This window comes from Ischnura elegans, chromosome 10 (genome assembly GCF_921293095.1).
Source record: "Ischnura elegans chromosome 10, ioIscEleg1.1, whole genome shotgun sequence".
NCBI lineage: Eukaryota > Metazoa > Arthropoda > Insecta > Odonata > Coenagrionidae > Ischnura > Ischnura elegans.
This window is the reverse complement of record NC_060255.1, coordinates 22883784-22896428: the sequence shown is the minus strand read 5'-3', so window position 1 is coordinate 22896428 and position 12645 is coordinate 22883784. Positions and strand designations below refer to the sequence as shown.

Here is a 12645-nt window from a genome sequence, read left to right as displayed (position 1 = left end):
AGCGAAGCTAACAGCTCTTTCACATGTTAATGTTACAACGTCAAGCTTTTAATTTTTTATGATTTCTCTAAGTATGTTAATATCTGTAGTAATGAGTGAGCTCTTAAAATGATAAGATCACCAGATTAGAACATAAACATTTTATTTTCTCTTGTCAACTCCATTAAAATTGGAAGGTTTTATTTGCACCGTATGTTGTATAAAAACTGAACAAAACTGTACATTTATCTGAATGAATAGAAAGCAGGTTCCATGTTCAGTACAGACTTTCATACTATTTCATATTGCAATTTTTCTTAACATTAGCCATTTGATTTTATCGATAAATGCACCTTGTAAAGAGGCATTTAGGAAGAGAGCCAAGAGGAGGTGTTTATGTGGGGGTGTATCAGTTTGCCTCTTGTGTTAATGTTTTAGGTTTGCGTTAATTCAAAGGCACTTACATGGATGAGAATAGTTTCTGCTGTAGTTAATGTAAATGTGGAGTGCTTGAGAGCGTTTTCTATTGTTTAAGTGAGAATAAGTGGTCAACGGTGAATTTTGCCTATCCCTTCCTTATATTAAAGCTTATAAGCTCTTTGAAGTGGTTTATTATTTAATCATTGTGCCATAAAATACTGAATTTTAATCATACCACCTCATGTTTTGGCATAAAATATTAACTGAATGATGATTTTTATGGATGTTTCTGTGAGTGTGTCAGTGAATTTGGTCTGTTAAGTTCTCTGTCAATGCATACATGCTATGTATAGGTGCTAAAATTAAGGAAAAATAGGTCTGCTGAGTTAGAGGAACTTTCATTGTTTTCAAATATTATAAAATACAATTAGAATTAAATGAAATACTCATCAAATCTTGTATTCTTTTCAGAGTTTCACTCTGAACAATATGTTGTTCAGTCAAAAGGATGTCAAGAACTACTTAAGTGTTGGGGGTCGTTTGAGTGCTCCAGTTCCTGGAAGTCCTTTGGCCAGGAGAACCAAGCATGAGATAAAATCTGCCCAGAAATTGGCTAGGAAACATGCACCATCGCCAGAACTGTGGGCTAAGTGCCTTCTAGGGACATGTTACAGGTCAGTTTATTCGAGTAGTCCTTTCTATGAGGATAGAGTTACTCTTGATAATATTTATCCATTGAGACTGGAAAATCAGCACTTCATAGTATCAAAGTACATAGTTTCAAGAATTTTTAATGAATTTCACAAATCGTTTACTTTAATTTCTCTATTGTCACTTGTCTTCACAGTATCGTTTCAAAGGCTAATAGATGTTATATGTGATAGTTTTCTAAAATATATCTGGTTTTTGCTTGCTTTACAAACTATCGTCTTTACAATCTGTATGGTAGTAAATGGAAAGGGTACTGATTTTTTGCATGGTTAATCACATTCATGCTAATATATGTTTAATCAAAGCCAAATTTTAATTCCCATTTTAAACAATTTTATATTTTTTATGTATTCTTTTCATTTGTATGTTGTTCAAGCAGAGTTTGGTTCATGATATTTATGAATGTTTCTGTTATATTTTTTACAGCTTATGGTTCATCCATTTACCCAGTTTTGTAATGTTGTCACCTTCTAAAGTATCATGCTTGAGGACAGCGTATGATATTCTTGTCAAGATTCAAAAAATAAAACTTCAGCCAACTGATGAGGTAATTGTACTTCAGTCATTTTCCGGTGGAAGTATCACCTTTCTTACTCTGTGACAGTGCATAATTTTTGTTATTTTTGCCACCCACAAGGTTTGTTATCGAGTGATGATGCAGCTATGTGGAGTGTATAGTCATCCAGTTTTGGCTGTGAAGCTTTTGTTTGAAATGAAAAGACATGGTATTCAGCCGAATGCACTCACCTATGGGTTTTACAATCGTGCTGTCCTTGAAGCTGCATGGCCATCGGACATGACTAATTCAAGTCAACTGCTTTGGAATAAACTAAGGTATTACAAAAATATTTTATAGTGTACCATAGAACAGTGTTAAAGTATGGATTATGTTGATGCAGAACCCTGTATCCTTGCCATTTTAATGTTTAGTGATGCATTGGTTGGAGAAACTTCTATTTCCTTCCAAAGTTCCCTCCTCAAACTTAATCATATGAAAGCGTAAGTTTGGAAAAATGAGTCTATTCTTGAAATAAAATAATAAACTTAGCAAAGTTCTCACTAAAAAAAATATATATGAACCGAATTTGTTCAGTTCTGCTTGAGTGTCTTTTTTTTCTGTGTTGAATTCCTGAAAATAGTGGACCTTATTTGATCTAGTACAAAAATTTGCTGGCTACGATAGAGTAGTTTCCTTCATCAAAGAAAACAAAAGGCATTGATTGCAATTTGTTACCCAACATTAGTGTATTCATTATGTACAAATTATTTGGTTTTAGAAATCCCAGTTTAGATGAATGTTAATGGTCAATTTTAACCTCATTTGAAAAAGGTCAGATTGGTGCCCATGCGATGCCACTCCTCGTGACGTCACAGGGACCCAGAGTCTATACGAGTAGTCAGGAGTTTTACATTGTCTGAGATTACCAATGCATGCTTGTGGCACAGACTCAGGGAAACATTTCTTAATAATCACCTATTAAAATTGCCTATGATCATAAAGTTTCCTTCGTTTGATAGGGTATTAATAATCCTTATTTAAGCCAAGTGCTATCTGCTAGCAGGGTACTCTACGCTACCGCCATGCTCAGCACCAAGCAGCCTGCATCGTAGCTGCCTTTATAGCCTTGCACCCATGTGGCCTTACACAGTAGCAGCCAGACGTCACATGGACTTTTCCCAGCATTCATACTTAGCCGTCACGTTTTCGAGCGCTTGAAAATTTTCACTTTTCATTTTATAGTGTAAAATAGATATCGTCATTTAAAAATCTAAAAGCATGAAATATGTACTCCAGGATTAATAATTTTTCGATATAGGCAATTAAAAAAATTAGGAAATCACCCTATTGGATGAAGAACTTACTGATTATGTATTGCTTTTGGTATGCATCCAACTTAATTGGTATGCGTAGTCACCTCTTGGTCATCTGTGCTAATCATTTTCGATTGAGGATTAATAATTGAGACACAGTAGTAACCAAAAAACATAGAGTAACTGGTCATGGTTGAAGCCATGTATAGTACTTGCTCACTTTTGCATTGTCATTAACTAAATCAAATCTCAACGCTGGAGTCCAATGTTGATGGGGTCTGGCTCAGTCAACCACTCACTCCCTCTGTCACAGTCCACTGTCTGTTTTCCAGCCTGTGGCATTGTCTGTTTCACTCATTTTTTCCTGGCCTGGCACAGTTTGAACTACTTTGCCTGATGTTGTCAGAAAGCAATGTTGGCTTTAAATGAAAAAAGGTGATTATAGCTAGCGGATGTAAACAAGGTATGAAGCTAAATAGGGTGACATAAAATTAGGTCACACTAAATTTCGCCAAAGTCGGGTGTTTTACATGCCACCACTATCAATCTACATAGTAAAAAAATCCTATGAAGTCAGTAAAATTCAAGTCATTGGTTTTTGTGGTATTGGCGGATCTCTGAAGTAGGACCAAGTGCTCTTTCTAATTTGCGGAATTTTTACTTGGGTGAGAATGAAAATGCTGGCTAAAGCTGCGATTATTGTATTAGAGTTGTTGCAGGTCAAAGAAATTTGCAATGGGTCAGTAAATGGTATTGAATCTCAACCATTGCATCAGGGAAAATGTATGCCATGTGAATCAAAGGGGCAACTGCTGCTGGCTAAGCGCTTATTTTTTGTGACTCTTTGAAATTGTGTGTATTGACTGTGATTATTATTTATAAGTTATTATTTTTATTTCCTTGTAAAGAAAAATTTTTGATAAATAATTAAAATATGTTTCTGCTTGAGGCTTTTGCAGCACTGGATTGCAATTCTCTCCATGGTTTTCGGGTTAACTGGGTCAAAGTTATTTTCAAGATGATGTTTCGTGGCCTAAACATCATCTGAAAAATAACCAGTGGCGTAACGATGGGTGGGGATGCCCCCTTAAAACCTCGGAGAATATTATATTGTACTTATGTTTTCCCTGTTGTGATGATTTCTTGCAGAATTACGTGTGAAACCCAAATTTTAAGTGCCAAAATGATATGAAATGTATTTCCAGGCATGTCATTTTTCAAAAATTTTCCTGAGGGGAGGGTCGCACCCCCCAGACCCCTCCATGTCCCCCAAAAGCATATGCCTAGTTACGCTACTGCAGAAAACCATGGAGAAAAATGCAATTTAATTACATACTTATGTATAAGAATTTTGTTCTTTATTGACTCTTATTCTTCAAAAATATTATGTACCGATTGAAATGATATTGTGCACAAGGGATATGAAAATTTTTCCCTAGGAAAAGTTTGACATTTTGAATTTGATATTCTTGTGACAACCCTACCCATCTATGTATTTACTTTTGACATCTCCTCCATCCACCTGTGGTTTTTAATTCATTTTTTCGATCTTTTCCTCCTTCAAATGTTCTTTTAATGTTTGATTCTTTCCTCATTACAGGAATGTGATATTTGGAGTTGCTTTATTTCGCCAAGCAGGACACCGCAATGCTCGCCGTCGCCTCTCCCTCTCCACTGATCACGTTGACCGTCCCTCTTCATCAGAAGCCGATGTTATCTCTCACACATCTGTTGACAGTGCCAACTCCCAAGAATGGGTGCCCCCACACTCAAATGCATCCATGCCAAATGACAAAGTCAGTAATCCTATCCCTCCCCAGCCATTGCCTACGTCAGTGCCAGCCGTACCTACAAATCCTGCTTCATCCCATCATGCAGTGGCTCAATCAGGTGTGTCTTCGTATATGAATGCATGGTCATGTTTCTGCTGGTGTTATTCCATGAATCATACAATAATAATGGCGTAAGGAATTTCGAATGGGAAGGAAGGTTAAAATATTATTTTGCACTGTCATAGTGGATTTTTTAATTACTTTTTTATTTTTTTGTTTTTTTTTTGCCATTGCTGTATTATTATTATTTTTCTTTGCCATCAAGGAAGGAAATAACGCTATGAAAAAGAGAATTTCATGTTGAACTAGATCAGCATATTTTTCATTTTTTTAAATGGCTCAATTAAACACATTCTTATGATTACACTTTGGTAAAAATAAAATTAGAAACGCATTTTTCTACCTTTTATGAAACTGTCAATTGTCATCTGCTATCAATTGGTGTCTTAACCTGCTCTGTTTCCTCCTTGTAACCGTGACCTTAAAAATTTTGTGCTCCATTCTTAAGCTTGTTTTCAATTTTCATACAGTAGAAGATCGTTAATCCAGAGTTTGCTTAACCAGGGGTGTTCCAGAAGGATCACTTTCTTTTCCATTCGATTCAATTAATGATGCCACTGCCATTGTAATCAGGTTGATGAATGAACAAAATTAGCTCTTATTGAGCCTAAAAAAATCTCTGAATTTTTGCTCATCAATAAGAATATTCATAACAAAATTTTAAAAACTCGATTGAATTACTGGATAGAGCTTCTCCATGGGCATTCTTCTGTGAATGCAGAGCTGGTGACTTTGACTCACAAGCTGGGTGGATTGAAATCATGTTTCACCCTGTCCCCTACGATCTCAACACCGAACATTTTTGTATTAAATGCAATCAAATGGTGTTAACACGTACCGAAATCATGTGAAACTACCTTATTTTTTGCTACTTGAGTGATTTCATGACAGCACGAATTTTTCTCCAAAAGAGAATATCAGTCGAAATTTTGAATCACCATCAATGAATCAATCCCTTATATAAAAAAAAGCACTGGATATGTGCAGTAAAATAGCAGGGTTCCCCCTCAACCGTGAAAACCTTAAAACCGTGAATAAGCCGTGAATTTCGTCTACCGTGAAAAAACCTGGAAAAAGCCGTGAAATTCGTCATACAACCTTTAAAAAACCTCTCTAACTTGATTTTAGAACTACGATTGACGGATCAAAAGAAAAATAGGCCAGTCACTCGCAGACACTGTCCACGCATTTATCTGCACACGTATATTCGAAGCGCAAATATTGGTCCGTGTGTCATGACGACACAGACCTTAAGGCTGTGATTGAACGACCTTTAACCAAAGTGATCATTAACCCTGGTGAGAAATCACACACCTCTTCACTTCCCTGTCACCCTCCATTTTCTCATTCACCACCTTTAGCCGGCCCTAAATTTTGCTAACGATAGGCGGCGTCATAAGAGCACTTTCATTGTGGCATTTTGCATTCCTGGCATTTATCGTGTTTGCTATATTTTTAGTTAATGTGCGGCCAGTGATTTTTATGAGATCAATATTTCTTCCTAAAATGGCTTATCAAACAGCCCGTGAATTTGACGCAATTTAGGCCGTGAAAACCTGGAAAAAACCATGAATTTTATAATTTAGTTAGTGGGAACCCTGAATAGATGATTGCAAATAAATAAATCCGTTAGGAATACCTTGGTGGTTGACTCCAACAGCACAACACCGACGAAATTGCCTAAGTGAAGGGAGCCACTGACAAATTTTAACAGTAACTCCTGTTCTGGTGGAGGTAAAAGCTTTTCACTTGGTCCAGTTCAGCCAGCAGTTATTCAAGGTCCAACCACGTTAATGAAATTTAAACTTGCGAAGAAACAAGGTGAGTCAGCTTTGATCAGTGTAGGCAATATTTATCCATTAGCCCGTGGAAGTAAACAGCATATGCTGCTGTTAAAATGGTATTCAACCAACATCATCTTACAGGTATACTAGAAATAAAATTCTCTTAATGGATCACCTTGAAAGCCAAAATGTGTGTACAGGAGGCTTTTTATTGGCACATTTGACCATCATTTCACTGGGACGACAAAATATTTAAAGTTGGCAAGATTCTTGAAAAGCTCACTTTATAAGATTCCGTTGTTGAGAATTTTAGATTAATGATCTTCTACTGTAATTGAAAATGGTCTGGCTTGAAGTATGAGAAATAATGTAAAGTAATTCTGCCATTACTAAGTTTTTTCCATTGCTTATTTTTTTTTCACCTTATAATATTATAATTTCTCCAAAAAAATACTTTTAAAAATTACTTTCCTATATTTTATGGCAAAAAACAGCTGTGCTTTATTTGATTTCATTTGGTTTGTTACTAGGAAGCCTATCTGACATTGGGTACAGTTCAATGAATGAGAACACTAAGAATAATTCTCTTCAGCAGCTTGACGAGGAGAGAAAGTATGAAAGTGGTAGTGACAGTCAAGGTCTCAGGAATGCTAATTCAACATCTACATTAGAGCAAATGGCTGAAGTTGGTATGTTTGATACTGAGAAATGTACCATTTGTCTGTGGACTAACATGTCATTAAACGTCAAATTTTCAAATACAGCCTCATATTTGTGATTTTTGACCCATTATTTCAATCTGCAACACCTACATGGCAAATCTCAATGCTGTATGTAGAGTGGCAGCATTTGTATGTGATGGTCTGGATGTTTTGAAAATATTTATTCCACCACTCTTTGGTCATCAAACTGTTATGTTCACTGTAAGTTCAGGTTTTTTTCTTTTAATTCTGTGGGCCTTGACTTTATATAAATTTTTTTTGATACATTTTGTTAGTATTGCATTCCATACCCTTTGAGACGAGCAATGTATTATGCCATGTCTGCCTGTGTTGATTTTTGCTGTGACAGTTTTGCTAACTTTGACAGAACTGGTTAGTCTAGCTGATTCTACCCTCAATTTTTTTTTAAATTCCTTGGATGCTTTAATGAAAATTTTCTTTCTGAAGGTTCTTCTGTTTCATTAGCTTCTTTTTTCCCAATTCTATCGTATGTTCATTTTTGTTTTATCATGTAACTTGCAAAAACTTGTCCTGGCAAAATAGGAAGATAAACTTAAAAGCTTCTTCCTCTCTTATTATCAATTTTGCATCAAATGAACCGGTATGCATCCTAAAGGACCAAGACTGGAAACCTCTTCCTGAAGGAATATATCCTCTTTCTTTATAAATGAATGATACATCTATTTTGATTAAATCATTTTCTATTTTTTATGTCTCAATAATTTGCATTTTGATAGTGTGTTTTGCATCCAAATTGGAGTCCTTGGGTCTGAAACACATTTTTAATGAGCTTAGTAACTAACTCCTTTTCTGCAGGACCAATCAAACCATTGGAGGGACAATGCAAGCCTGCTGTCGTCCTTGATCCTGTGGACCTAAGTGCCTTTGATAAATTCCGTTCAAGAGTGGGCAGCATAGTTAAGAATTCAGCAACTCCTCTCATTCCCGTGTCATCATTACCTCAACAGTCATGTAAGTAATACGCTTACACATTTTTCTGTCCCTAATCTGCTTCTAAGAGGATAATTTATGTGCTGTACATCTGCTGTGGAATTTGTTTATGGTGAAGCTGAGGGGGGGGGGGGGGGGGCTTACTACGTTAAAATCGGAATTTCTTTGTATGTTGGCCCACTCTTGTGAACTTTGAATTGGACTTCGAAACTAGTTTACTACATCTACGAATCTTACATCTTCTGGGCCAGAATATTCTAACATTGTACATAATGCCAAAATCACTGTTCTATTGTTAATTTTTTTTCCATAGAGACAGAATCACCAGTTTTGGAGGATAACTGTGTTTTCCTAATTACTTTATAACAAACAAACTTTTGACTTTTAAAATTCCAAATTTTCTGAATCTGATTGCAATGTTACGATTTCAATTGTTTGAAAAGGATGTTCTTTAATACGTAAAAACAATGAAGCTGCATGTCACCAAAGTTACACAGTTTGCTGCAGAGCCAAAAACCAGGGCTCTCTTTTTCAATCTTAACACATAAAAATTAGCTAGTGTTTAAAATAAAGTTGCCTTAAACAATCTGGCATGATATAAAACAAGCTTTCTGCTAATGAATATGTTTTTCTAATTTCTCTTTTTTAATGAGTTATAGCTTTCAAACCTGTATCACTTTTTTTTAAGCGGGCAGGACTCTGTGATAAATGCTCCTTTTTTGGTAGGAATTTTTATATCAATATCTATCCTAGCTCTGTTGGTTGGTTCAATACAAAATCTTAACTTGATTGTGGATAGTTCTAATTTAATTATTATGATACTGGTGATCTTAATAGCCTATGCAGAGAGAGTCCTGAGGGCTCCACAAAGCATATGGGATACATAGTATTATGCTAATGAAGACAATTCTGCTTATTTAGTGATATTATCGAAGCAGAATTTGGCCAAATGCAGTAATTCCCAGAATTTTCTCTAGACTCTTAGGAAATTCTAACAAAGAAAATTCATTACATACATTGAGCTTGTATTACTGGTGGTCAATAAATAATACTCATTATCATAAGTGTTCAGCCCTGGGTAGTATTCCTGCCTAATTCCTTCTGAAGTTGTAAAATTTGTTTTTTTACTATTGTGGACATTCATATAATTTATGTTTCTCCTGCCATTAACATATTTTCTGGACTTCATCTATGGTTATCTTTTTCTTTTCAGATGACAGTAGTGCAGGATTACTTATGACTGGCCTCTATGATGGGCCAGTGTTGTTGGCTGGATCAGGAGATGGAATGAGAAGAATCGATGACATTATCCTGGAGGGCGATCACAGTCGAACATCTCATTCAGATGGTGAAGGGGATGCCAAGGAGCACCACAGTGGTGCCCCTCCTCCATCACCATCAGCACCCAATGCCCCTCACTTTACCCACCACCTGAAACCACGTCGACGCCATCAGAGTAGTGGAGCCATGGACTTCTCTTCTTCCCAACGTGGGAAGCTCAGGCATATGAGCAACAGTGGCCAGGGTTGTACAGATGGTGGTTGGCCTCCTTTCTCGTCACATGGCCTTCCAAACAGTCCTGAAGGAGCCTCTCCATCAACCCCTGGCGATTGCCTGCGTCTCTTAAGGTATGGAGTTCTTCCACTTTCTTTCTGCTCTTGTGAAAGCTTATTCTAAAGTTTTGAATGCTGACTGATTACAATGTATTATCTTGGGAAAATCACAGGGTTTTTCTTATGATTTGATAAATACAAATTAATAAGATTAGATAATTCAAATTTGGAAAATATTTATTTTCTTTGTTTTCTGATGGGATCATCTTAGTAGCTGATGATAATCATTGCTAATGGATGCATATTGTGTGTGTTTTCAGGTCTGAAAGCTTTGCAAATGATGCTCAAATTCTGGAGAAGCTCAATCAGCTTAAACTTGACTGTGGCAAGGAAAACATAAACAAAAATGGACCAGTACACCACCATCAGTTTGGAGAAAGTGGCTCGTATGCCAGGCGAAAACTTCTGATGGACCAAAAGGCTGGCACTGGGCTCCACAAAGGACGGGTACGAGGAAGTGAGCATCCACACCCATTACACACAGTGAGCGATGAGGAGGCGGAAGATGAGAATAGTGAGACTGCAGTGCCTGTGGAGGGTTCCAGAAGGCTGGAGAGTGATATTATCCACAGGGGTAACAATGAAGGTAGTAGAGATTCTTTAGCCAGTAAAGACAGCTCTTCAGAAGTTCACTCCAGTCCTTCTTCGAAGAGTATGGTTGAACGAACTGGGCGGTTGTTTTCAGCTCTTGGAGCAAAGGTGAATAAGCTGAGTACGGACGTGCGGGAGAAGGCAGAGGCTAGAATGGGGCGTAGAGGATCAGATAGCTCTGCACTGTCCAGTTCTTGTGCGACCAACCCTCTTCCTGCGTCAATGGAGGCACCCTCTCCGCCCTCATCCTTGTCAATCTCACCCTCGTCTCCAGGAAGGGCTCCCCCACGCTCTCCGAGTATACCCATTCGAAAGTCCCCCCACAGTCCGGCGAGGATGGTTGTGACCGAAAATGATCCACTTGGTGCCTTTGCGGGAAGTCCAGATGGCACAAGAGAGGAGGGGAGGAGTGGAGAGAATGCCGAGGATGATAGGGAACCTTCGGAACTCCACTCCTCGCGTAGCCCGTCTTGCGGTTCAAGCAGGGTTCAATCGCTGGACTGGGAAGGTGTAGGGATGGGCTCTGGGGGTCCTTTGTTGTTTGGGGATACCCCTCGCAAGAAGGGATGGGAGTCGGAGGAGGAAAGTGAGAAAGTGGCCAGCTCTCTTGATGAGACGGCAGAAGTTGACGGGGAGGCTAACAGTGGTAGGTCATGGTCTCGTTCTTCTTTGCCCCCTCGGCCAGGTCCGAGGGCTAGTCGGTCACAAGAAAACTTGATAGATGAAGTTGTGGAAGAGTCTGAGGGAGAATCTGGTCTGGAGGAATTAGAAAGGCAAAGTGGGAAGAAGAAAGTGATTCAAAGGTCATCCACCATGCCTGTTGATGCGTCCTTGGCTGCTCTGCCTCCTGCATCTACCAGTGTTGCATCAAGTCTGACGAGCCTTAGCAACAGTTTTAAGCTTCCTTTCAGGTATGTTTCATTTTTAGATTGGGTAACATGAGCATGCATTTTTCCTTTCTGTTCTGTGACAGGTTAAAAGACATATTTTTATAAACTCTTGATTTTCTTCCAGAAACAGTCATTTGTCCGTATTTCAACTCATTAGATATATTCCCCTTAGTATTTCTCTATGAATGACACGAAAAAAAGTGATTTATAAATGAAATTTATTTTTATAAAGCTGAAGTAATTCAAACTCTTGCGTTAGTGTCTCTTATATACCTCAGCAAAAGGTAGAGTGAGATTATGGATTCTTTATTAATAATAAATGTGTACCTTAGAACTTCTCCAAATGTGGCTCTCTGTTTTGTAGATTTCATTTATAGGGTTAATCATTTGGAATGTGAGGTATAGGTTTTATTGTTTCCTGAACAAAGGTCAGAATCCCACTAACTTTTCAGTGTTAAATGCAGTGGCGGCTGGTGGTAATTCATCTAGGGTGTGCATTAGAGCAGATATAGGATGATTTAATTATATTATGTTAATCCTAATCCATGAGCGTCATATTTCGTCGTAATAGAATACATAGCAAGCAAAACATATCACTGGTACACTCTACCCTTAAAATTGCATGAACAGAAATAATATTAGCATGTATGAAAATAATTATTCTCAACACACCTTTACAAGTGACGGTAGTTGAAATTCATTCTCTTTTCCTTACACCCTATGAGGAAGTAGCGTAGGAAACGGCTATACAGATGACTCTGTAGACGGACTAGGATCCTGGGCACAGGTAGTGTAGGTGGTGGCTACACCACTACACTACCTGCTAGTCAGTCACCAAAAACATGCGCGTGCGCATTCGCATGGTTTTGAGTCTGCTCCCATTGCCCCTTTGAACAGCACATACCCCCCCGCTTACCTCGTCCCGCCAGAGCTCCCTCAAGCGATCGCACAGACCGAAAATGCGCCCGGCATGATGCCACGGGATCGCACACTTGTAGAGCGGTGAATTCGAAAAGGAGATAGCTGTAGCGTTCGGAGGCTCATGTTTCTTGCATATGCAGACAGTACTTTTATCCTTCGCGTTTGCAAAGGAATAGTTTTCTTTTATAATTTATTCATCTTTGGGTGTGCACTTGCTAACATGCGTATGCGCACGCACCGCCACTGGTTAAATGACGGGAAGGAGAGAAGACAGCGTCAAGTTTCCTCACTTTGGTTGAAAATGATCTTATCTATTGTCCGATTGGGCAGCTCTCTCTATTGCCATGGGCCAATAATGG

The 12645-nt window shown here is 38.1% G+C and overlaps 1 protein-coding gene across 8 annotated transcripts in view; it reads left to right on the top strand.

Moving 5' to 3' along the window:
• The window catches only part of LOC124167240 (DENN domain-containing protein Crag), a 75095-nt gene that overhangs the window by 24591 nt on the left and 37859 nt on the right, over positions 1-12645 (top strand). For 7 of the 8 annotated variants that reach the window (XM_046545122.1, XM_046545117.1, XM_046545119.1 and 4 more), the window contains 8 exons: positions 871-1073; positions 1537-1657; positions 1748-1944; positions 4523-4812; positions 7129-7287; positions 8137-8292; positions 9485-9899; positions 10145-11386. In XM_046545122.1, coding sequence (XP_046401078.1) covers positions 871-1073; positions 1537-1657; positions 1748-1944; positions 4523-4812; positions 7129-7287; positions 8137-8292; positions 9485-9899; positions 10145-11386 — 2783 coding nt within the window. The remainder of the gene's footprint in view (positions 1-870; positions 1074-1536; positions 1658-1747; positions 1945-4522; positions 4813-7128; positions 7288-8136; positions 8293-9484; positions 9900-10144; positions 11387-12645) is intronic. The other variant, XM_046545120.1, reaches the window with a different exon arrangement.